The 23004-nt window shown below is 50.0% G+C and overlaps 1 protein-coding gene across 2 annotated transcripts; it reads right to left on the reverse strand.

Annotated features, from left to right (window-relative positions):
• Nucleotides 1-3714: 3714 nt before the first annotated feature.
• On the reverse strand, nt 3715-20551 carry LOC130204677 (sodium/potassium-transporting ATPase subunit alpha-1). Of its 2 annotated transcripts, none has more exons than XM_056431578.1 (23): nt 20326-20551; nt 13297-13416; nt 12769-12828; nt 11947-12048; nt 11752-11853; nt 11548-11661; nt 11314-11448; nt 11071-11188; nt 10708-10976; nt 10321-10629; nt 7979-8113; nt 7669-7864; nt 7398-7573; nt 7106-7242; nt 6846-6996; nt 6563-6731; nt 6321-6475; nt 6075-6198; nt 5158-5303; nt 4955-5085; nt 4589-4690; nt 4381-4472; nt 3715-4059 (listed from the first exon to the last, which is right to left on the reverse strand). In XM_056431578.1, the coding sequence occupies exons 1-23, from the start codon at nt 20335-20337 to the stop codon at nt 4031-4033; spliced, it is 3084 nt and encodes a 1027-aa protein (XP_056287553.1). In that variant the 5' UTR covers nt 20338-20551; the 3' UTR covers nt 3715-4030. The 2 variants fall into 2 exon arrangements, with proteins under 2 accessions (XP_056287553.1, XP_056287554.1); XM_056431579.1 differs by lacking the exon at nt 20326-20551 and adding an exon at nt 13501-14031.
• Nucleotides 20552-23004: the final 2453 nt, after the last annotated feature.

Consider the following 23004-nt stretch of genomic DNA (forward strand, 5'->3'; position numbering starts at 1 on the left):
GGCACCCATCTCTATCACTACAGATGCGTCGGACTACGCGGGTCGGGCGCGTGCACAAACAGTGGGTGGAGGGCGCTGGCAACCGCCGCTTTTTCAGCCGCCAACTTACGCCAGAGAACGCAGGTACAGCGCTTTTGATCGTGAACTCATGGGTCTTTATTTGGCCGTGCGGCACTTCCGTTTCTTGCTGGAGGGCCGTGAGTTCACGGCGTTGTCGACCACAAGCCGCCACCTTCGCCATGTCGAAGGTGGCGGAGCCTTTGTCGGGCAGCAGCGGCAGCTCTCATACATTTCAGAGTTTACCACGGACATTAAGCATGTGGCTGGCAAGTCAAACCTGGTGGCTGATTGCCTCTCCAGGGTCGCCATCGGGCCGCCCAGTTGGGCCTGGATTATACGCGCATGGCGGCGGACCAGGTCGCTGACCCTGGCGCCCAGGCTCTGAAGTTGGAGAGCACTGGATTGCGCTTGGAGGACGTGGTGTTCGCGGACATCACTCTGCTTTGTGACGGGGCCTGTCGCGGCCTGTCGCCCGCCTGCTGGAGGCGCTCGGTGTTTGAGGCAGTGCGCAGCCTATCGCACCCGGCGTTAAGCCTTCAGTGCGTTTGAGGCCACAAAGTTCGTCTGGCATGGACTTAAAAAGACGTGAGGACTTGGGCAGGAGTGCGTGGCTTGTCAACGCTGCTGTGCACCGCCACACGAAGGCCCCTTTGGAGCGTTTCCTGGTGCCGGAGAGGAGGTTTGACCATGTGAACATTGATTTAGTTGGTCCGTTGCCTCCCTCTCAGGGTTTCTCATACCTCCTCACTATGGTGGACAGGACGACTTGTTGGCGGAGGCAGTTCCGCCGGGTCACGGCCGCTGACGCTGCCCGGCTTTCATTGCAACTTGGCACCCCATCAGACATTTCCTCGGACAGGGGCTCGCAGTTCACGTCCGAGCTCTGGAACGCGGTGGCTGGCGGTCTGGGGGTTAAGCTGCACAGGACTACCGCTTACCACCCTCAGGCTAACGGCCTCTGTGAGCGCTTCCATCGCTCCATGAAGGCGGCCTAAGGCCAGCCTTACGGACGGCAACTGGGTCGACAAGCTGCCCTGGGTGATGCTGGGGTTGCGCCCGCCAGGAGGATCTGCAGTGCTCTTGAGTTGGTTTACGGTCAGCCGCTGAGGGTTCCAGGATTTCCTGGTCGGCGAGGGCCCAGCGGGCTTTCTTGCTGGACGCCCGGTGCACCTACTACTCAGCACGGTACTCCGGGGTTCAGGTGCCCACGGATCTACGCCGGCTGGGCACGTTTTTATCCGCCACGCAGAGGTCCCCTGCAGCCTCCTTATGATGGACCTTTCAGGGTCTTGGAACACGGGATAAGCACCTGGTGGTCGACCTGGGTGCCAAGGCGGAGCACATCTTGGTCGGTCGGGTGAAGGCTGCTCATTTGGACTTGGGCCAACCGGTGGTGCTCGCTAGGCCGCCGAGAAGGGCCGCCCAGCTTTGACTCCTGTCACGGGTGCTAGACCTGTTGTTCCGGTCCCTCCTCTTACGGGACCGCACAGGAAGGAGTCGCTTCCAACTCCAGTTATTAGGAGTCGTTGGTCGGGTCGTGTTGTTCCTCCCCGCCACGCAGATTTTGTTTATGTGTGAATTCTGGGGGGGCTTGTGTGGTGACACGTAATGTAACATAATTCACCTTTAGGAATAGTGTTGCCACACGGACTGATTAAGTGGTAACACAGGGGGAGGCAGGTCATTCCTGCTAACTCGCTATGCTAGGCAGTTGTGTTGTTAAGGTTCTCTGCCTGTATGGATATTTAAGATTGGAATTCGATCCTGAATACTCCGCCTCCGACTCCGTATCTCCGGTACTACACAAGACACATTAAAGAAGCGCTGGACTAAATGCCACAAATAAGATTTGTTTTACATTTGCACTTTGCAGTTTTGTTAAAGTTCAATAAATAGATGTTCATATAGTCATTTGTGTCATTTTTGTCATTTCATTTGTGACATTTGTATGCATTCACATGGTCATGGTGCGGCATGCTATACATACCCCAAAATAAAGTTGCAACACCGGATTGTAGCCGCCAGGTCCAGGACGAGGAGGCGACGCTCCACTCTGACATGACTGTGAAGATATTAAAAGCGCCGCCGCCGTGTGCCAGAGGCGGGGGAGGAGCACAGGAGGAGCGCAGGAGGAGCGCAGGAGGCGCCGCCGCGGCCCTGCCAGAGAAAGGAGGAACAAGTCAAAGTGCCGGCTCGTGGAGCAGAGCGAGTGTGTGTCGTTGTTCTCTGTGAACTCAACCGGTGAGCCGTCACTCGGGTTGCCAACGGATACGTTAGAGCGGTTCGGTGATGCCAAATCTCGTGTTTCCTCTTCGTGTGATTGTGTTTATAGCGTGACACGCCGGAGAGCAGAGGACTGACGTGCATCTGATTTTATTCAGGCCATAACCGAGACGACAGAAGGCGAGCAATCATCCGCCGTATGACGAGCAAACAGCACGGCAGCTGCTGCCCGCTCGGCAGGAACACGGCAATGTGGAAACAACCGCATTTATTGAGGATTTAATTGTAATTTGCGGAGAGAGAAAAAAGCATTTAGAGTTCCTTCTACGATTTATTTTTTGCAGTTAAAGTGTTTTAAAGAGGCAGAGCACGTCGTACAGAGCGATGGGTTCACACACACACACACACACACGACGCCACCGGGGTCAGGCGGGAGACGTGCTATATCTTAACAAATATATATATATATCTTTTCAGTTTATTTCCAGTTGCATCGGTGATGCCTTTATGGCTTGAGAACTTCAGCTGAACCTAGAAATGTACATGTGATCTTCATTTTAAAATAATATACTCAATTAAAAAGAGTAAATATTCAAGTGTCTTGAAACGGCTCATGAAACCCTGAACCTACATTTGTAAGACATCCAAGATGTTCTCTTTAATTAATCAATTAGCTTTTGATGTCAACATGTTGCTCTTTTTTCTCAAGATCACAAATGTGAATGTCTCTCTCTCAATCTTAAAGTAGCTGCGCCACTTTAAATCCACCGTGTGTGTGTGTGTGTGTTCATATCAAGACTCAGCCAGCAGTGCGTGGGAGACAAAGACCACATGCAGGAGCTGCATGAAGATCTCCAGCTTTATTATTTAGTGCATTATGGGTAATGGATTAGACGTAGCAGAGCCTCTCGGTAAACAAACCGGCCGCGCTCATCTTTGCATGAGACCAACTTGAAGCTGCTTATGAGTCAAGCGCTTCAATAAATTGTTACGCATTCAAACAAATATCATGTACGTTTCTAATATGAACATAGAAAAAAAAAAAATTTCACTCAAATTATTAGTTTCCAAAATAATATTTCACAAAAGACATAACGATATGGAACACCCCATCAGGTTCATTTTACTCTAGTCATTTTATACATTTAACGCAAGTATTATTGAATTGTACTTATCATTGTCGGATATCAAGCAGGTTAAAACACAAAAATGTGATAAAATATTTAACAGAACAACTTGCCAAAGGCTTTTAAATACAATGTAGAAAAGTTATTGATCAAATTCAGGTGGTAAAATATATTTCTGCAGTAAGATTTCTCTCCATAATCTTAAATTTGGACAGTTTTCACTCTGGAGCTACCTTGAGGAAGAAAAATAAATCAGATCTCCAGTTACAGGACACACACACACAATAAATGAGCACAGGAAACGTTTGTGGGACCTGACGAGCGCATTTTTATTTAACATTTATAACGGTTAAAAACATGTATAAAATTGGTCCCGTTTCAGAAACAAGGCACGCATAGTCATGTCGATGTTCAGTGTTCATTATTAGCATTTATCAACATCGTCAGCACGTTCCAATCTCAGTATTTGTTTAATAGTAGTATCAAGCATTCCCTAATATAAAAACACGTTCCAATTTATTTTTTCTTCACAGAGGTTAAAATTTATATTTCCGAGCAGCAAGACAATATTCATGCAAAGACGAGAGTGAAGGAGGAGGAGACGCCAGCTGACTGGATCTTTAATAGTAGGTCTCTCGTTCCACCCAACCTGGACACGCAGGGGGAGAAAACACACACACAGGATTTAGAGGCAACTTCTTGGAATGCATGTAATCTTTGTACTTCATCGAAAAGCATGCAAACACACTGTGTGATGAGAGAGAAGATCTAGAAGAGAGGAATAACCCCCTCACTAAACATAAGGATTACCCATCAGGCAGAGGGGAAAGAACAACAGCAGAGATGGAGAGGGGGGGGGGAAGAGAGAGAGAGACAAAAAAAGGAAATGGGCAGAAAAGCAACAGCAGATGGAGAGAGAGAAGAATGAAAACAAAGGAAGAGATAATAAAAGCACGGGTTCTGGACTCACCTCCTGGGCTGCGTCTGAGGATCAGCTTACGTATTTCATCATAGATGAAGATGAGCAGGGAGTAAGGGAAGGCGCAGAACCACCAGCTGGGCCTGGAAAACACACACACACCAAGAGATGAGCAATGTGATCCAGTGCCCCGGGCCTGGACGAGCAACATGAGTGGGGGGGGGAGTCGACTGGATGTGGGGGGAAGTTCACTACTCACTTGAGCGGGTACATTCTGAGGGCGACGTCCATGCCTGGGCAGTAGGAGAGGAAGGCGGCCAGGGCGGTCTCCTCAAACAGTCCGAAGATCAGGATCTTGTTGCTGAAACACACAGGGGGGGGGGGGGGGGAGAATCAGGACTCACCGATTGGAACATTTGAGACGTAAACGAACCCGAAGTGACCGAAAATGGACGCCTCAGGATTTCAGTCTTGACGCCGAGCCAAAGCACCAGTTTAAACAACAACAAAAAGTTCTTCCACCAAAAAAGTGCAACGGCGATACGGAAAAGGGGGCGTGGCATTCAAGACGACAGCCGTTCGAGGAGCCGAGAGGAGACCCGGGGAGCGGGTCCGGTGCGCTCACTTCATGCCCTGCTGGAAGACGGAGTTCCTCCTGGTCTTGCAGATGATCAGGTCGGCCCACTGGACGACCACGATGCTGGCGAAGAACGCCGTGTGGCAGGTGAACTCCACGATCTTCCTCTGCTCGTAGGTCTGACGGGGGAACACGAACACATCACCGACGGGTCTCAGCCGGGCGCCGGAGCGTCGCTGGACGTTACTCACCCACTGCTGCCCGTAGCTGTCCTCCAGGTCATTCACGTATCGGTTGTCCCAGTTCACGCGGATGCCCAGCAGGGTGTAGGGCAGGAAGCCGTTCTCAGCCAGGATCACAAAGTAGGTGAAGAAGCCGGCGAGCGCCTGGATCATACCTGCAGGGAGGAGAGCACCGGTGTTTCCAGACTGAAGGAACTGACGACCATTAATGAGAATTTGGAAACCAGGGATCAATAAATGATTAGGGAAACCAGTTGGCCTGGAGGGCGGATTAAAAAAAACTGATGGAATTTCAGTGTTTTGAGGACTAAACCCTGTAATTTGATCAATAAATATATCCACGAGATTCAGTCGTCTGAGGAATTTGAGGCGCTTAATCAAAATGAAGACGATTAAGTATTGAAATTGTTACGCTGAATAATCCATGAAGGACGTTTAATTATTAAGAAACAGAGTCTAACAAGCGGGTCAAGGCAGTTTGGGACCCACTTAATCTCAGAATAATGATTAAAAGGGTTTACAATGTTACTTTTTTATAGCCTGTGACGTGAGCTCATGAAGACAATTAACGGGGGCCAATAACACTTTGTAACATTAGGGGGAAAGAACGTCTCAAAAAAAGTATATATATATATATATATATGCAACTTTTAAGAGGGAGACTGGTCTCAAAGTAGTACAGGAAGTCCAGGGGGGTTAAAACCTTTTCCTGGCTTCATTACCAAAGAGGGTAAAAACCACAGCCAGAGAGCTCCGTCACACACACACACACACTCCAGTTCTCCATCGGCATGAGCCTATATTTGGTGAATGCCTCTCCTGGTTATCTTGGACCACCCAGACTCGGAGCTCCTGAAGGATCTACCACGGAGACACGGCGCCGTGCACTCGGCACATTTGGACTTCTTAAAAAGCGGCCCGTTTACCGATCTGTCCGTAGGCGATGCTGATGAGCCTCTCGTTCACCAGCTTGTCCGTTTTGGGGTTTCTGGGCTGCCGCTTCATGATGTCGCTCTCGGCCGCTTCGTACGCCAGGGAGATGGCGGGGACCTGGGGAGGCGGGACACGCGACCAATCAGCGAGTACACACGAAACGAGCGCCATTTCGACGCAGCTCGGTCGCCAATAACTTGGAATATAGCGTGTCCAGAAATGTAACATTGCATCTTCACCATGTCAGTTCCCAGGTCGATGCAGAGGATGGTGACGGTGCCCAGGGGCAGGGGGATGTTGGCGATGATGAAGAAGAGGAAGGGGGTGATCTCGGGGATGTTACTGGTCAGAGTGTAGGCGATGGACTTCTTCAAGTTGTCGAAGATCAGACGGCCTGATGAGAACACGGACACGTTGAAATGGGGACGTTATGAAGTGGAAATATGAGAGCTTTAGACGCCCTTTGAGGAACGCCCCTCACCTTCTTCGACTCCGGTCACGATGGAGGCAAAGTTGTCGTCCAGCAGGATCATGTCGGCGGCCTGCTTGGAGACGTCGGACCCGGAGATGCCCATGGCGACGCCGATGTCCGCCTTCTTCAGGGCGGGAGAGTCGTTCACGCCGTCGCCTGTCACGGCCACGATGGCGCCCTGCGGACACGGGAGGAGAGCAGCGTTGAGGGAAAGAAGAACATCACGGTCCCGGTTGCCCTCGATCGGGCGATATTTCACAAGAACATCGACGGATGAATGAATCGTTCCCACCTGTCTCTGGCAGCCCTCCACGATGATCAGCTTCTGCTGCGGGGAGGTTCTGGCGAAGACGATCTCCGTGTGGTACTTCAGGATGTCGTCGAGCTGCTCGGCCGACAGATCTTTCAGGTCTCCGCCGTGGATCACGCAGGCCTTGGCGTCTCTGGAGGGGAACGCCAAGGCGGCATTAAGGTTTGCGCCAGATTAACCAGAGACGAAAAACGGGGGGGGGGCCCAGGACACGACCTTGGGGCGCTCCATTTGTTCTGCACCTTGGGTTGACTTCGTTGACTGGGATGTTCAGGCGGGCCGCGATGTCTTCCACGGTCTCGTTGCCTTCGGAGATGATGCCCACGCCCTTAGCGATGGCCTTGGCTGTGATTGGGTGGTCGCCTGTCACCATGATGACCTGGGACAAGGGGAACGCTCATGAAGCCTGAGGGTCGCCCTGAGGTAGAGGCGTTCCATCAACCTGGGTCTATATGCATCGCGTATTCATATTTTAACAGAACCGTTCCGTGAGATTAGCGTCACGTGAACCGTCTCACATCTTCTGGGCCGCACCTTGATTCCGGCGCTCCTGCATTTGCCGACGGCGTCGGGCACGGCGGCGCGAGGAGGGTCGATCATGGATATGAGGCCGATGAAGCACAGGTTCTCCGTGGGGAAGTTCACCTCCTCGGTGTTGAAAGCAAAGCCCTCTGAGAACTGGTCGTCGGGCAGGCTGAAGTGGCAGAAACCTGGAAAGGAGACGAGGGAAAAAACACCCAAATGAAGTGATTTCGGCCCCGTTAATAAATTCCTTGATCTCCTCCCGGCCGCCGTCCATCCTCACCCAGCACTCGCTCTCCCAGACCACCCAGCTCCAGGTAGGCGTTCTGGAAAGAGTCCTTCAGCTCTTCGTCCAGGGGCTGCTCCTTGCCGTGCAACAGGATGGTGGAGCAGCGGTCCAGAATCCTCTCCGGGGCGCCCTTCATCACCAGCAGGTGCTTGGACCCCGATTCAGGTGCGTCGTCTTTGTGGATGGACAGCTAGGGGCACACGGGTACGAAATAAAAGCAGGTGACTTGGAGCATTCAGGATTTAAAAGTGCGAGGAGGAAATAACAATCGTCGTCCACATGTTAATGATCGTTGAGGCCAAACCTGGTACTTGTTGGTAGAGTTGAACGGGATCTCAGAGATCTTGGGGTTCTTGTTCCTCATCTCCAGGACCGACCCGCAGCACAGCTCGATGCATTTCAGCAGCGCCGACTCCGAAGCGTCACCGGCCACGTCTCTCTGGCGTGGCGAGAAGATGGAGAGCGGAGACCGTTTACCTTGACTTTAATTATTCAACTCCTCGCCGTGAAAGCCTCCCGAGGGCTTAAAACCAGGACGAAGAAAATAAAAGTGATTGCCCATGACCTTTTAAAGGAGTACCGCACTCGCATCCCTGTAAACCATGAAGTCATAGATCCTGTCTGCCTGATGGATCATCGAGGTCTAGATCGTGGAATATGCCTACTACCAACTATGCCATTGCCCTGTTGAGACTCCGCCCACTCCTCCTCTCTACCTCCATCTGCCTGATGGATCGTGGAGGTCTCCATCGTGGAATATGCCTACTATGAACTATTCATACACTCTGTCACATTCATTGAATGTATTTTAACTCTAAATATGTCCTTCTGTACACATTACATCTATTGCATCTGTCCATCCTGGAGAGGGATCCTCCTCTGTTGCTCTCCTGAAGGTTTCTTCCCTTTTTCCCCCTGAAGGGTTATTTGGGAGTTTTTCCTGGTCTGATGTGAGGTCAAAGGTCAGGGATGTCTATGTGTACAGATTGTAAAGCACTCAGAGACAAATTTGTAATTTGTGAAAATGGGCTATACAAATAAACTGAATTGAAACCGAATTGAACCGTCACACTTGCCCTTTGTAATATCACTCATCTAACGCCTTATTGTCCTATTTCAGTCCCTGTGGGCGTGTCGTTACAGACACACTTTAGTTTGTAGTATCGTATTCATATATAGTTTCCTCAACATGTAGAGCAGTGACAGCAGCAACCGATGGTGTAACGGCCTCACTCGGTAAATCGGGGGCGGGCCTCACTTTGCTGCGGTCCAGCCAAGAATAATGCAGAGTGAGAGTGAATGACTGGTAATTAGAGCCGTGATGCCAGTCACAGTTACAGGTGATTAACACACACACACACACACACAATCGCAGGTTATTAACACAGGGTGGAAACCAGACACCGGGCTCCAGAGGAAGTCTAGGAGCCCAGAGACATGCCTACATCTGGGCGTGTGGAACATTCACGCGTGCGTTCCCTCCTGGGAGAGAGAGCTACAAGCTGGTAAAGAAGCCTGTCGGCTGAGAGGAAAACATCTCCATGAAGTGCATACCTCCCAATATCAAGATATTGTTCAAACTCGTGTACTCATGTGGTCAAGCTTATCATAAACCCACGGACTGCGCGTGTGCTTGATGCCTATTCATGCGTATGATTTTATTTAAATACGTTGCAGTCTACAATAAACACTTATCTTGAACAGGTTTTTGGCATGACTATAAATGAAGTGAAGCCAATATCAGTTGGAAACTAGAACGGGCACTCGGTAGAGCGCATACCTTCGCATATCACAAGATTGGGCATTGAATTATGAACATTTTGGCATTAGTTGCATGCCAATTGGACAAAAATGTATCGTGCTATGGTAAAAAAAAGATGTTGACCTTTCCATGACCTTGACCTTGACCTTTGACCCGATTGATCCCAAAATCTAATCAAATGGTCCCCGGATAATAACCAATCATCCCACCAAATTCCATGTGATTCAAGAACATTTGACCTGTTCATGACCTTTGACCTTGACCTTTGACCCGATCGATCCCAAAATCTAATCAACTGGTCCCCGGATAATAAACAATGATCCCACCAAATTTCATGCGATTCGGTTCAATACTTTTTGAGTTCTGCGAAAGATTTTGACCTGTTCATGACCTTTGACCCGATCGATCCCAAAATCTAATCAACTGGTCCCCGGATAATAAACAATCATCCCACCAAATTTCATGCGATTCGGTTCAATACTTTTTGAGATTTGCGAATAACACGCATACAAATAAATAAATAAATACACGGCGATCAAAACAAAACCTTCTGGCATTTTCAATGTGAAGGTAATAAATCACAAAAATATAAGAATAGGGAAGAAGAACGCTTGTTTGGTCATTTTCAAACTGAAACTAAAACTTCAAATTGAAAAATGATGAGCCCACAAACGAAAAGACCTGGAACAGAATAAAAGCAGCGTTGTGGTTTTTAAACAATAGATGTCTTCTTTTAGTGAGGAGCTAATTATTTGTCAAAATAATGGACAAATTTAAAATGGGAAAAAAGGCTGTTGTCTCAGAGCAGCCGCCTAAATATTTGGAATTATAAATTTGAGTAAACAGAGAAAGAGAAACCACCATCGCGAGGTGCAGAAACCCACCTTCAGGATGGGAAGCTTGGACTGCTCGGCCAGGAACACGGCGCGGTTGCAGAGGCCGGCGATCCGGGCCAGCGCGCCCCAGGTGGCGGAGCTCTTGTCGAAGGAGGCGCCGCTCTGGTTCTCCGTGGTGTCGGCCTCGTGGATCTGGTTGTCGAACCACATGTGGGCCACGGTCATCCGGTTCTGGGTCAGCGTGCCGGTCTTGTCGGAGCAGATGGTGGAGGTGGAGCCCAGGGTCTCGACGGCCTCCAGGTTCTTCACCAGGCAGTTCTTCTTCGCCATGCGCTTGGCGGTCAGCGTCAGACACACCTGGAGACGGGAAGGAGGAGAGGTCTCAGTCGCCGCGTCAACATCATCGAAATCGGGAAATGAGACGCGAGGACTCACGGTGACGGTGGCGAGGAGACCTTCCGGCACGTTGGCCACGATGATGCCGATGAGGAAGATGACTGCCTCCAGCCAGCTGTACCCGAGGATGAGCGAGAGGACGAAGAAGGACATGCCCAGGAAGACGGCCACGCCGGTGATGATGTGGATGAAGTGCTCGATCTCCTTGGAGATGGGGGTGCGTCCGACCTCGAGGCCGGAGGCCAGCGTGGCGATGCGACCCATGACGGTGCGGTCGCCGGTGCTGATCACGACGCCGCGGGCAGTTCCTGCAACAAGGACGAAGCAATTTTATTATGTGTTTTTATTAAACAGCAGTCTTTGAACTACAAAAAATAAATAAAAAATATTGCCGACCCGTACCTTCGACACAGTTGGTGGAGAAGAAGGCGATGTTCCTGGTCTCCAGCGGGTTGTCGTTGGAGAAGTCCGGAGTACGACTCTGAGGCTCGGATTCACCGGTCAGGGAGGAGTTGTCCACCTGAGGAATTAAACAGAGACTGTGATGGATGGAAGAACAGAACAATAAATGATGGCGGGCTGATGGAAGATAAATGGGTCATTATCTCGGGCTGGTTTTTGTTGCAAGGAAATAAGGCGGCGCACCTTGCAGCCGTGGGCGGAGATGATCCGCAGGTCAGCGGGGATCCGGTCTCCACCCTTCACCTCCACCAGGTCGCCGACCACCACCTCCTCGGCGTTGATGTTCTTCTTCTCGCCGTCGCGGACGACCAGGGCTTGCTGCGAGACCGAGACAAGGCGGGAGACACTTTGCGTGAGACGGAGGGGAAACGGACCGCTTCATTTTGTTCGGGTTCACTGAAAAGGGGGAGGGGGCACCTGTGGGACCATGTTCTTGAAGGAGTCCATGATCTTGGAGCTCTTGGCCTCTTGGTAGTAGGAGAAGCAGCCGGTGATGATGACGACGGCGGAGAGCACGACGCCCAGGTACAGCTGAGGAGGAGAGAGGAGGAGACGTTCAGGCGGGACCCAGCGACGCAGCTCAGGGGGCCACCTTCTGGCTTCATCGGCCCCCTTCCTCACGTTGTCATTGGCGGGCTCATCCTCCATCGCCGCCTGGATACCGTAGGCCAGGAAACAGAGGACGGCGCCAGTCCACAGGAGCATGGCGAACCCGCCGAACATCTGCAGGGGACAACAGAACAGGCTTGAGCTGGCGAGCCTGAAACGGGGCGGGGGGGGGGGGGGGGGGGGGGCGTGGTCACGGCGGTCCTGTACCTGTTTGCAGAACTTGACCCACTCCGGGGTGGTGGGAGGAGGAGTGAGGACGTTGCGCCCGTCGCGGATCAGAATCTCGGCGGCTTTGGCACCGGTCAAACCCTGACGGGGAGAGAAGACACGAGCGCTGACAACCACGTCTTCATTGTACATACAGCCACGTATTCAAAATCCCGGGGGGGGGGGACTTCAGGTGCTACTAGTTGCAAAACAAAGGGCCATTTCCTTCATCGGTAAGAGGAAGAAAAACAAAAAAGGAAGAAGGAAAGGAGAGAAGTGAATGTAGAAAATCGGAGGATGCATAAAAATCAGGGCAGCGGGGCTTCTGCCACATTAATTATTCAGAGCTTGGACTCCCCAGTTTAGAGGCATTAGCTATTCCCCTTGATCTCTGCTGCGTGATCAGGAGCATATGTGCATGGAGGGGGGGGATTTAATGCGGTGTCTGTATGGAATTTAAAAAAAGGTAGGGATGAGACAGTGGAGATACCATTTTCATATTCGGCCCGAGGCAACCGCCTGTTAGCGTAGCTTAGCACAAAGACTGTAGACGGGGGGGAAAGCTAGCCTGGTTAACCAAACCCACCGTCCGTCATCTCTCAAGTGAAATATTGAGTTAGTCTCAAACCGGCTGACGGATATAAAAATAAAAAAATCCTTGCGTCTAGACACTTTGATACAACTGATCTTTAAAAAAAAAAAAAACAGCATTACCATGTCAGAGTTTGGAGAGGAAAAAGACATCTTGGTGTGACTTTTAAAGCTGCAGGTTCAACACACACACACACACACACTGTGCATTCTCCTCCTCATCTCACTCACATTGTTGAGGTCCGTTCCATATTTGCGGTTGAGCTCGTCGAGAGTCAGCTTGTGATCATCCTGCGAGGACACAGAGAAAAGAAGGTAGCGTCAGTGCAGTTTGTGTGTGTGTATCCAGAACGTGCACGTACGTGTGTGTGTGTGTGTGTGTGTTCAATATGCCGACTTGTGACATTCACAGCTCAATGTGTGCCGACTTTTCATTTTTAAACGGCCACCTTTCACAAAGTCGAGCTGCAACAGGTGAGAAAATGAGGAGCCAACAAAAGGAAAGCGAGCAGGAGGAGGAGGATAAAAGGAAAATAATAAGGAGGAAGAGCAGAAGAAGATTGCGGGTGAACAACACAAAGACGAGAGAAGTGTGAAATTAAGTGGGGGGGGGAATTGGATGGGGGGGAAGAAAGAGAGAGTGGATGTTTTCACAGAAGAAGAGCCGACGTGAAATGAAGCCAACACAACAGAGAGGACGGGGTAGGGATCTAGGAAGCAGGAGACGGTCTGAGGAAGCGACGAAGCCGAGACACTCACCATATCCACTTCCTTCTTCAGTTCGTCCATGTCCTTCTCTTTCTTCTTCCCCTTCGCCTTCGCCTTCTTCTTGCCGACCTTCTCCGAGGTGGCGGCCAGCTCATACTGCTCGCGTCCTTCCTGGAGACACGAGGACGAAGGGCAGAGACACCGGTGAGAAACCAAGAGGGGGAGAGCAACAGGTCCAGGATCGGAAATACACACCGTTGCTTTGCCACTCGGACTCTAGCTGGACTTTTAAGGGCCAGAAGATGTCAAATTACAGAGTTATTCCATCAGTCATACATTTCACCTTTCATATTCGGTTAAAGTTAAACACAACCCTTTTAGAGGGCGACGGGAAACAACGACTACAAGGCTTTCCTGAACATAACCCAGACTATTAAACACAGAGGAGCAATAACACACACACACACACACACACAGGAGTCGTTCACTGATAATCACACTCGGGGACATTGTCGATTTTCACTCAGACAGACTCAAATTCTCACGCTGGAGTCTGGAAAAGATCTTAATTAAAACGGGAGCGCAAAACTGGATCTCACAGAAACACACACACATCTTAATGTGTGCGATGCGCCTGGCATGTGACTTCCCCTGTGGCACCATCTCCACACACACACACATCCCCGCTGACGGAGCAACAAACGGTTGTGTCTTAGACGGCTGACAGCCAGACGTACGAGTGTGTGTGTGTGTGTGTGTGTGTGTGTAGGACCAGAGAGAGGAGGCGAGCGCTTAAGTTACATTTTATAATCGGGTTAAATTCCCACTACTCAACTACCGCCGTGTGCTGTGAATAAACGAATACATTTTGTTGAATGCAGGTTTAAAAAATAATTGTTTGGGTTTCTCTAAACGGCTTCTTGACCAACTTTCAAAAACAAATGACAACATGGCGGTGCAGATGTAACGGTCCAGACCCCGTCGGGCCTCACGGCGGCTCCGGCCGCGGTCTGGGATCAGAGGCGTCAGCTGGAGGCCCGGAGACAACGAGCCCGCCGCCCGCCTGCAAGCAGCCATTATGGAACCGTGTGTATATTTGACAGGAAGCGAGCGGCGTGCCCACAGACTACGCCCCGCCCACAGACGACGCCCCGCCCACAGGCTCCGTCATGGAAACAAGCCAATGGGTTCTTCTGCTGCATTAAAAACAAAGTTTCCCAGGGAGTCACCGGAGCAGAGGGCGATCCCACACATGTTGTTATTGTTGCTGCGGCCCCCCGGCCCGGGAAGCTGGGAAAACACGGAGCCTGGTTCTGGACACAATGCGGACAGATCTCACCCTCTGGACCCCCCCGAGGGCCCCCAGGGGCCCATCTGGCCCGGGGCAAATAACTCATAAAACAAGGGGAGCACGAAGACGTTATGTCCCACAGACATGAGAGAAGGACTCTGTTTGTTTGAGCCTCTTTTTAACGATTGAAACTTGTGATTTCAGTATTTATGCAAGTGGAAACTAAAGCTTGGTGCTTTTGTTTATACGAGTCGTCTTCAAGCAGAATAGTTGAGATTGTTACCTTGAATACAGATATTTTAATGATTCTTTTCCTTGTTTATGCGTAACAGACAATTACTATAAGTGTATCAGAGTCATATGAATGTTGTTCATTTCGTACAAATCTTGACATGGTCGATATTTAGAGATATAAAATAAGAACAGACGATGGAAATTAAAGCTAGAGAACCACGACTAAAACAAAATAAGTGCAGTCACTGAAAATGATGTAAAGATAAACGATGCCCTCGGGGGACGGCTCCCTGACTCGCTCCTTGGTTACCTGAAGCGTTTGCCTAGCAACCAGTGAGGCCTGCACATCTGCACGATACAAAACACCTGCTGGCTCAAGTGCACCCCTTTAAGTTATCAATTTAATTTTACATTTGCCTTTATTATTATTTTTATTATGTTTCTTTTCTTTGTTTTTTTCTTTTCTTTTTCCTGTTCTGGGGTTTTGTTGTTGCTTGTACGAAATGTTATGTTTTGATCCATATGTGTGTGTACTGTTTGTGTGCCTGTAGGAGTTGGGAGGGGCGGGGCTAAAGGGTTCGGGGCGGGGCCGTCCAACTCCTCATCTCAGAGGAGCCTCCAGACCTCGGTCTTTGGACGGTCTTCCATTCGTTCGTTTTTTTTTTGTCAATGCCTGACACTATGTATACGTACCTATGGAAAATAAATGACTAACTTACTTATCAAAATAAGAGACAGAGTCCAGGACATCGGACTCAAGGAGTCGGCCAAGCAAAGAATTTTGAGCAATTAAAGCCCCCAAATGTTGAATTTGGCTGACATTTTGCTTCTTATCTCTTTATTCTCATTGGTTGATGGAGTTTAATGACTTCAGGTCCAGTGATTGCTGACCCAATAATCTGAAAACACCTGTAGAGCCACATGTGTAGCACCGGTAGTGGATCTAGTCCCAAAACCTTCCGGAAAAACCCTCTCTCGATGCATCACTTTCCAGATAAAAGACGACGTTCTCCAACAGGAAGTAATCCCCCGACCTCGAGGAGATAAACAAATCAGAAGTACGAGGAGGAACCGAGGGGAGGAGGGTGAGAGGAGGGCATTGAAAGCAGAATTGGAGGGATGCTCGACAGCAATGGTGTGGCGGATGAAACACACACACAGAACAAAAAGGCCCTTTGTACCACTTCCATTAAATCCGCATCAAAAACACAAACAAAAGGCTCAAATCTTTCCATGAGTCTGTTAAGACCGCGAGCATGTGGGACACGGTGTCCCGCCAGCGCTGCCGATGCTTTTCTCCCGTCGGGCCTGAATGGAGATTTGCGGGGATTTTCTAAATGGACCACGACCAAGGAGCCAACGCTTCACTCAACACGCAGCCGGGTTGGGCTCGTTGGTCGGGAGTCAAGCGGCTTCACGGGCCAGAAAGAAAGAAAGGCCTCGATCGGTCACGAGGAGCTGGAGGTCTCGGGCCAGCGGAGCGGTGGGAACGAAACCTTTCAAACGGGGTTTTGAACTCTGTGGGCACAGACCTGAATGAAAGGGCCCCGGAGCCGTGAGCGAGGGCCGAAGGAGGAGAAGCTCTCGCTGAAAGAGGAGAAGCCCGGATGTGCGTGACAACCGGACTCCGAGAAAACCCTTCGGATGGAGAGCGATTGTCTCCGAGTGGCAACCAAACCCCTGAAACGCACGACAATGTTTGGAGGCCTGAGAGAATAACGACCTCCGGGCTCCAACCGACATCACAACAGAGCGGTCGGTCAAGCGGCCGCATATTTTAAAGCTTTTTTTTCTTCTTTTTCTTTTACAGGCCGGGTGAATTCCTCTGAACTGTCCTCCCGAGTGCCAGCAGGGTCTTTAGCCCGATGCACAAGCTGCTCATTCAACTGTGTACCCACACACACCTGGGGCTTTGCCTGGTTGCTACCAGCAACTCTTGCCACACCTATTCATGTATGGGAATGGCCAGAGTCCCCACCTCTCGTCTCCCCCACTTCCCTCCCTCCCCTACTCCTTCCTTTCCGCCTCCATTTCCACCCAGGTTTTTGTTTTCCTTCTCTTTCTCCCTCTTGTTGGAGTGAAAAGGAAGTGTGTTAATTTACACGGGGACGTGTTTAACACTCTCTCCACGTCCCGAGAAGCTTCCAGCGGAACAAAAGTGAATGAATGAATCCTTGTGTCCTCTTTGGGAACTTTTTTCCCCTCAAGAGTGACGCACAACGCCACCGACCTGAGAAAATGTTCATCGCCGGTCACCTGACTCGCACATCTGGACTCAACATTACAGACGCGGTCCCGGTAAACGTGACTTCATGAACGTCCCCGCTCACCGAGTCACAATCCTCTGCAGGGAACACACAACTACTTCTTAAAATGCACCAACGCAACATCGCTGTCACTCCCTCGCATGTCAGGGCGGTCGCATTAAAGATGCAGGCAAAGATCTGACATCATTGGACGAGAGATGGACTCTTTGATAACGTGCTCTCAACGTGGGAAAAACAAGTCATTGAAGAGCTGAACAGGCAGCAGAGAATGAATGAACCAATAAATCAATGTCTGCCCCCCCCCCCCCTTTAAGCCCTTTAGCCGCACATCCGTGACATTCACCGGCTGAGACAACACGGCTACAAGTTGCATCACTTCCTCGAACCTCCTGCGACTTCCCGTCGTCATGGTCACAGAGCCAGCGGCCTGGTTTACGGAGGAGTCGCATGTCACATTCCCCCCTGGAGGAGACGCATGGACAGTGTCCTCTGGGCGAGACTGGCCCACGTCTGCAGAGCAACACGGGCTCGCGGAGAAAAGGGGGGGATGAGAGAGAGAGGTGGATTTGTGAAAGAAAAGACAAGAGGGATGAAAACGCGCCACGACGACGAGGGAAAGGAGGCGAGGGAGAGTCGGCCGCGTTCCGTCACAGGCGAGAGGCGGCGTGTGACAAAAGCGCCGTTAATACACAGTGACTGCCGAGCGGAAAGAATGTTAAATCCTCAGAGAGAGACAGAGAGAGAGGGGGGGAGAGAGAGATTGAGAGGGAGGGAGGGGAAGAGAACAGGTACAAACACAGAGAACAAGAGGGGAAACGGACTGTGAAGAATGGATGTTAAGGTGAAGCCGAGGTGCCCCTGTGGCTGAGGGGGAAAGTGGCCGAGGGCCGACGTGCCAGGTCAGCTCACAGTGGGAGGAACAGTGTGTGTGTGTGTGTGGGGGGGGGGGGGGGGGGGGGGAGTCTTCAAACTGGGAGAGAGGAGCAGGGTGACGCTCTGCAGAGGGACCGCAACGGGCTTCTCCAAGGAAACCGCTCAGAATCCAGTCAATTAGGGAGAAAAGGAAGAGCTGTTGATTCAGGTGAGATTGCTAAATATTTAGTTTCCCCCCCCCCCCCTCTCCTGCGAGTTCCACAGCTGTCTCCCAATTTCTGCTGCGCATCGCTGACCAGTAAACCAGTTCATCCTGCCGACTGTTTCATACGTTTTAAATTCCACATGCAATCAACAACAAAAATCACCCAGTAAGACATCTTTACTTAGCCCCGCCCCCTTTCCCCTTCATCTCCAGCTCAGGACCCATCGGACTCTTCCCTCGCCATCACGTCTGGGAGCCAAGCAATGCGGCAACTGGTGCCACTCGGCTCTGCCCAATATGCCCCCTCACCCCCACCTCTTCTTCGGCGACCAATCCCTCCTCTCAGCTCACTTTCCCCCACCACTGAGAAGCATGATGTCATGAGGGGAGAAAAACAAATAAACAGCCCTATTTGACTCTTTTTATACCTGTGCTCATTCTCACTGCCCGGCTTCTTCTCCATTACGAAGAAACAACTCCCCCTCCCCTCGACCTCTCTCTCTCACTCTCTCTCTCTCTCTCTGCACCATGGAGAGCTCTGTGGTGCCAATCAGCTCCTCCAAGTTTCATTATTTGTTTGTGGCAGTACTGAATGTAAAAGAGGAGAGGAGGACTGAAGGGGGTGAGGAGGGGAAGAGGAGGGAGGTTGGATGGGGGCAGGGCTCTCATCACCCATGGGGAGGAAAAGAAAGAAAGAGGGAGCGAGGGTTTACAGGACTGTAAATGAGGCTGTCATGGAGAACGAGGAGCGAGGCTGAATGAGCTTCACATCTCCCGCCAGATCTCTCCTTCTCTTTCAGTCCATCTCCTCCTCCTTTTCTCTCCCTCCGTCAAACTGTCCATCCCTCGCAGGCTGAATCCATGAGCGTTGCCGTTGCGCAGCAAGGCAGGGTGTGGCGGCGACTGATATTTCACACGCCGAGGGTTCAATTCCATCGCCTTACAATTTAAGTTTGTGGAAAAATCACAGAAGAGTTGGTCTGAATCGTGTTTTTGACCGGACCGCCTCGAAAAGGAAGCATCGTGTCAAATATATCACAATAAAGAATAGCACTTTATGATCAATAATGCACGTGAATAAAAGATTTAACACAAACAACAAAACTCCGTCTGAAGCCAAACGCCCGACAGGAGGAAAGAAAAGATTAAGATCTTCCTACCGAGCGTGAACAACCTCCCATTAATTACAATGTTTACACTTTCAGGCTATTTTCATGCAATATAACATATTCTAACTGCAATATAAATAATGTGTGAATTATGAATTTTTGTATGATTTTTTTTATGACAAAGCTTTGAAATGTGAAAATAAAGAGCCGTTAACACAATTAACCTCTTCATCTGCTTTATTCCTGAACGTTAAGACCAATTTAATGCCTTTTACCACAATGCATTGTTTTTAGTCGAGTCATAAAAAAAATATATATATTTTAAGTATGCGAGTCTAAAAAGAAGCAGTCACACTTCCTCTCCCTCAAGGGGTGCAGATGTGGTTTAAGATAACTTAGGCGTTAATTGGTGGCAGAGCTACAAACCTCCAAGAAGGAGACGAAGAAGAAGTAGAAGAAGGAGAAGAAGAAGAAGTAGAAGAAGAAACGTGGGCTGGACTTTTAACATCTCCTCCCACTCATGGCCATTAGAACCAGCGCAGAACCAGCGCACACAGCTGCTCCAAGGAAAAGTGACGAGAGGAGAACAATGTTTGGAAACGGGAAAACACTCCCGGTGCATGAAACATGAAACATTAAAGAGAAAAAGAGCGCACGTCTTCACTAGTTTTTGGGGCTATGCATTGGATCAGAAGTAACGGTGACCGTCCCCCCCACCCCTACCCCCCACTCTGCAGCCGTTATTGTCTCCGTTCACACGGGCTTCTCTGCAACGAATTCCGTTACCTGGTTGAAAAAAAAACTTTATAATAATAAAAAAAACAAAAAAAATGTGACAGTCTTTGTAAGCCGGGGGGGTGGAGAAACTTCTTTCCAGGGACTTCTGCCTTCCAACGCGGAAGTCCCCCGTTCCCCCCGGTACTCTCTCTCACACACAGCGGCTTTTTGTTTGCAGAGAAAAAGTTACACACATGTGATTCTTGCAGCGTGAGCATCGATGCAGCGACCCACTTGTTTGAATGGTACCGACATGCGCCCCCCCCACCGCATGTATGAATACCAACCAGATGAGTGTTAAACAAAGACAACATGTATACTCACTCCTCGTCCCATGGTTGCTAAGATGTGGACTCAACTCTTCTTCAAGTAAAAGTTGGGCAACACCAATCCACCTAAAAAAAAGCTATGCACACCATGAGATATTAAAACGAAATAATATCCCTGGATGTGGCCGTTATTGCTTTATTTTGTTAATGTTTTTTTTATATATCTTTTTTGTGTGCCCAACAGCACGTGTCACTCCTCCAGGACACACATCCGAGCTCGCGAGCCGCCGTGGTCGCTCCTCCAATACTTATAGACGGCGTTCCTTCCATTGTGACGTCATCCCGTTTGCCATGGTAACCCCACGGATGGAGGCGGGGCGTTTTCCATTATTGGGCGTTTTATTCTCACACGCACACACACACACACGCACACACACCATTCAGCATGGATGGGCAAGAAGATTCACAAATAACCAATTGATCAATAATTAAATATAATATTACAGGAAAAAACAATGACATCATTGTAAATAAAAGGGATTTAAAACAGCTTGAGAGAAATAACACAATATTATTTGTCCTCATTATACACATGCACATCACACACAATAACATCTTGACGTATCGGGCTGTTTATCTCCTCTAAATCTCACTCATTAAAGTGTTGCGTCTTGTTTGTTTAATCTGAATTCTGCACAAAAGTGTAAAAAAAAAAATCCTCCTCTGGTCGACTGGTTGCCTGGCAACTGCTCCAAGCTCGAAGAAATAGTTTTGCACAACGCCCCGTGACGATAAAAAAAAACAACAACTTAGAAACAAAGTACGACGTGAGTGAGTGGAAGTGCTGATAGGTGTGTTTTGTTATCCCCCCCCCCCCCATACACACACACACACACACAGACACAGACACACACCTCTGATGCATCTCAACCAGATTAACAGCTGGGTTCTCACACACCTCCTTTCCCCCGATAGCGGGGAGCAACTCCTGAACCCTCTCTGGCCTCATCGCACCACCGATGCACTAATGACTCGGGACACAGGGGCCCCCCTTTAGCTCTGGGGCCCTCTGTAACTCCCCCCCCCCCCCCCCCCCTGACGAGTGGAGAGCCCCTGTACCTTGTTCCGTCTTTACTGTCACTGGGCTGCAAACACTTGCATCTTTGAATCCCTGCGAGCTCCAGGATGCCCCCTGACCTCTCAAACCCCCTGTGGAGATGGAAGTTGGAGGGAGGGGGGAGGAGGGAGGGGGGAAGGGGGCGTGGCCTTCCATGCAGAGCTCCCTCCATTGCTCTCCTCTGACAGCAACCCTCTTCAACCCGTGAGTCCAGCTTTGGAGCGGGTAAACAAACAGAACCACAGGTGGACCCGAGTCACAGGCGGACACACAGCACTGGCATTGCGGAGGAGTGTGTGTGTGTGTGTGCAGCTTACACACACTCACACACACACTCACACACACGTGTGCACGTAAGCTCTGCAGAACAAAGTATCCACAGCCTACATGATTTGTTTTGATGGGTGCATTCACGACCATGTGTGTGTGTGTGTGTGTGTGCGATCTGTGTTTGCCGGCGCCGCTCTATAAATAGCCAAGATTTTATTTAGATGTGAGGGAAAAAGAGAGAGTTGCCATAGCAACAGGCACGTTCAGGGCGGCGCTGCTTGTGAACGGAGGATGAAGGTATGATACCGTCTGTCTGTCCCCCCCAACACCGTTCTCTTGCTCCGACTCTTCATCACGTCTCTCTCTCTCTCTCTCTCTCTTCTCCTCATCCCTCCATCCTTTTGTCTACCGGACCCTCGCGGCCCATCTCCCACCAGCACCCTCTGCTGTAGAAGCCGTCGCCTGTGAATCTGACCCAGATCGCCCGGTTGAGACGTTTCTGGTCATATTCTCCCTCTACGAGCTCGAACGTTTCCCTAGGTGTGTGTGTGTGTGTGAAGGATGCCATCTGTGACCAGGTTGGTATGACGATGCCGTGCACACACACACACACACGCATGTACACACACACACACACACACATCAGAGGGGTTGAGGGGGAAGGGAGCGTTCATAATGACCAAGGTAAACACAAAGGAGATAGCACTAGAGTGGGCTCAGTTCATTTCCACTGAGGGCCACTTTGCATTAGCGGTCCATCGCTAACGCCATTGTGGCAGACTCTTGAGATAATGGACACACACACACACTGAGGCTTTTTCTTAATATCTGTTGGGTTAAAGATAAAATCCAGGAAAAATAAAGATTACAAAGTCGCAGATAACTGGGCGACTGTGGCTCAGTTGTTAGCAGGTGTGTCTTTCAATCAGGGGGTTGGCGGTTCAATTCCCACCCTAGTCGATGTGTCCTTGAGCAAGACACTTCACCCTGAGTTGCTCCCTGTAGCTGTCTCGACGGTGTATGAATGTAACGTGATTGTAAGTCTCTAAAATGACATGTAATGACACTGATAAGTCAATCAAGAGAAAAACTCACTGATTCTGGTTGTGATGATCGGTTACATCCGACACTGGTGTTTGATTTAATTTTCCAGTTTTTTCAGATGTCGAATGCTGTGGAAACGTCTAAAGCCGCTCATTGCCTCTGTGTGAATGATTCTCTCTTCACCAGGATTGTTTTATTGTGAAAGTCTGTGAAACCAATCACACTCCAGAAGTGAAGTTTAGGAACTGTTGAGGTGGATAATCCCACCGCGCGGGTCACCGGATCTGACTCACTGGTGCACAT

This window comes from Pseudoliparis swirei, chromosome 14 (genome assembly GCF_029220125.1).
Source record: "Pseudoliparis swirei isolate HS2019 ecotype Mariana Trench chromosome 14, NWPU_hadal_v1, whole genome shotgun sequence".
Taxonomy (NCBI): Eukaryota; Metazoa; Chordata; class Actinopteri; order Perciformes; family Liparidae; genus Pseudoliparis; species Pseudoliparis swirei.

Excerpts from the sequence above, each read along its gene's own strand:
- LOC130204677 (XM_056431578.1), bottom strand. Across the intron at positions 11,662-11,751 it reads ATGAGCCCGCCAATGACAAC|CTGTACCTGGGCGTCGTGCT; the intron begins GTGAGGAAGGGG and ends TCTCCTCCTCAG. Across the intron at positions 10,977-11,070 it reads CTCCACCAACTGTGTCGAAG|GAACTGCCCGCGGCGTCGTG; the intron begins GTACGGGTCGGC and ends TCCTTGTTGCAG.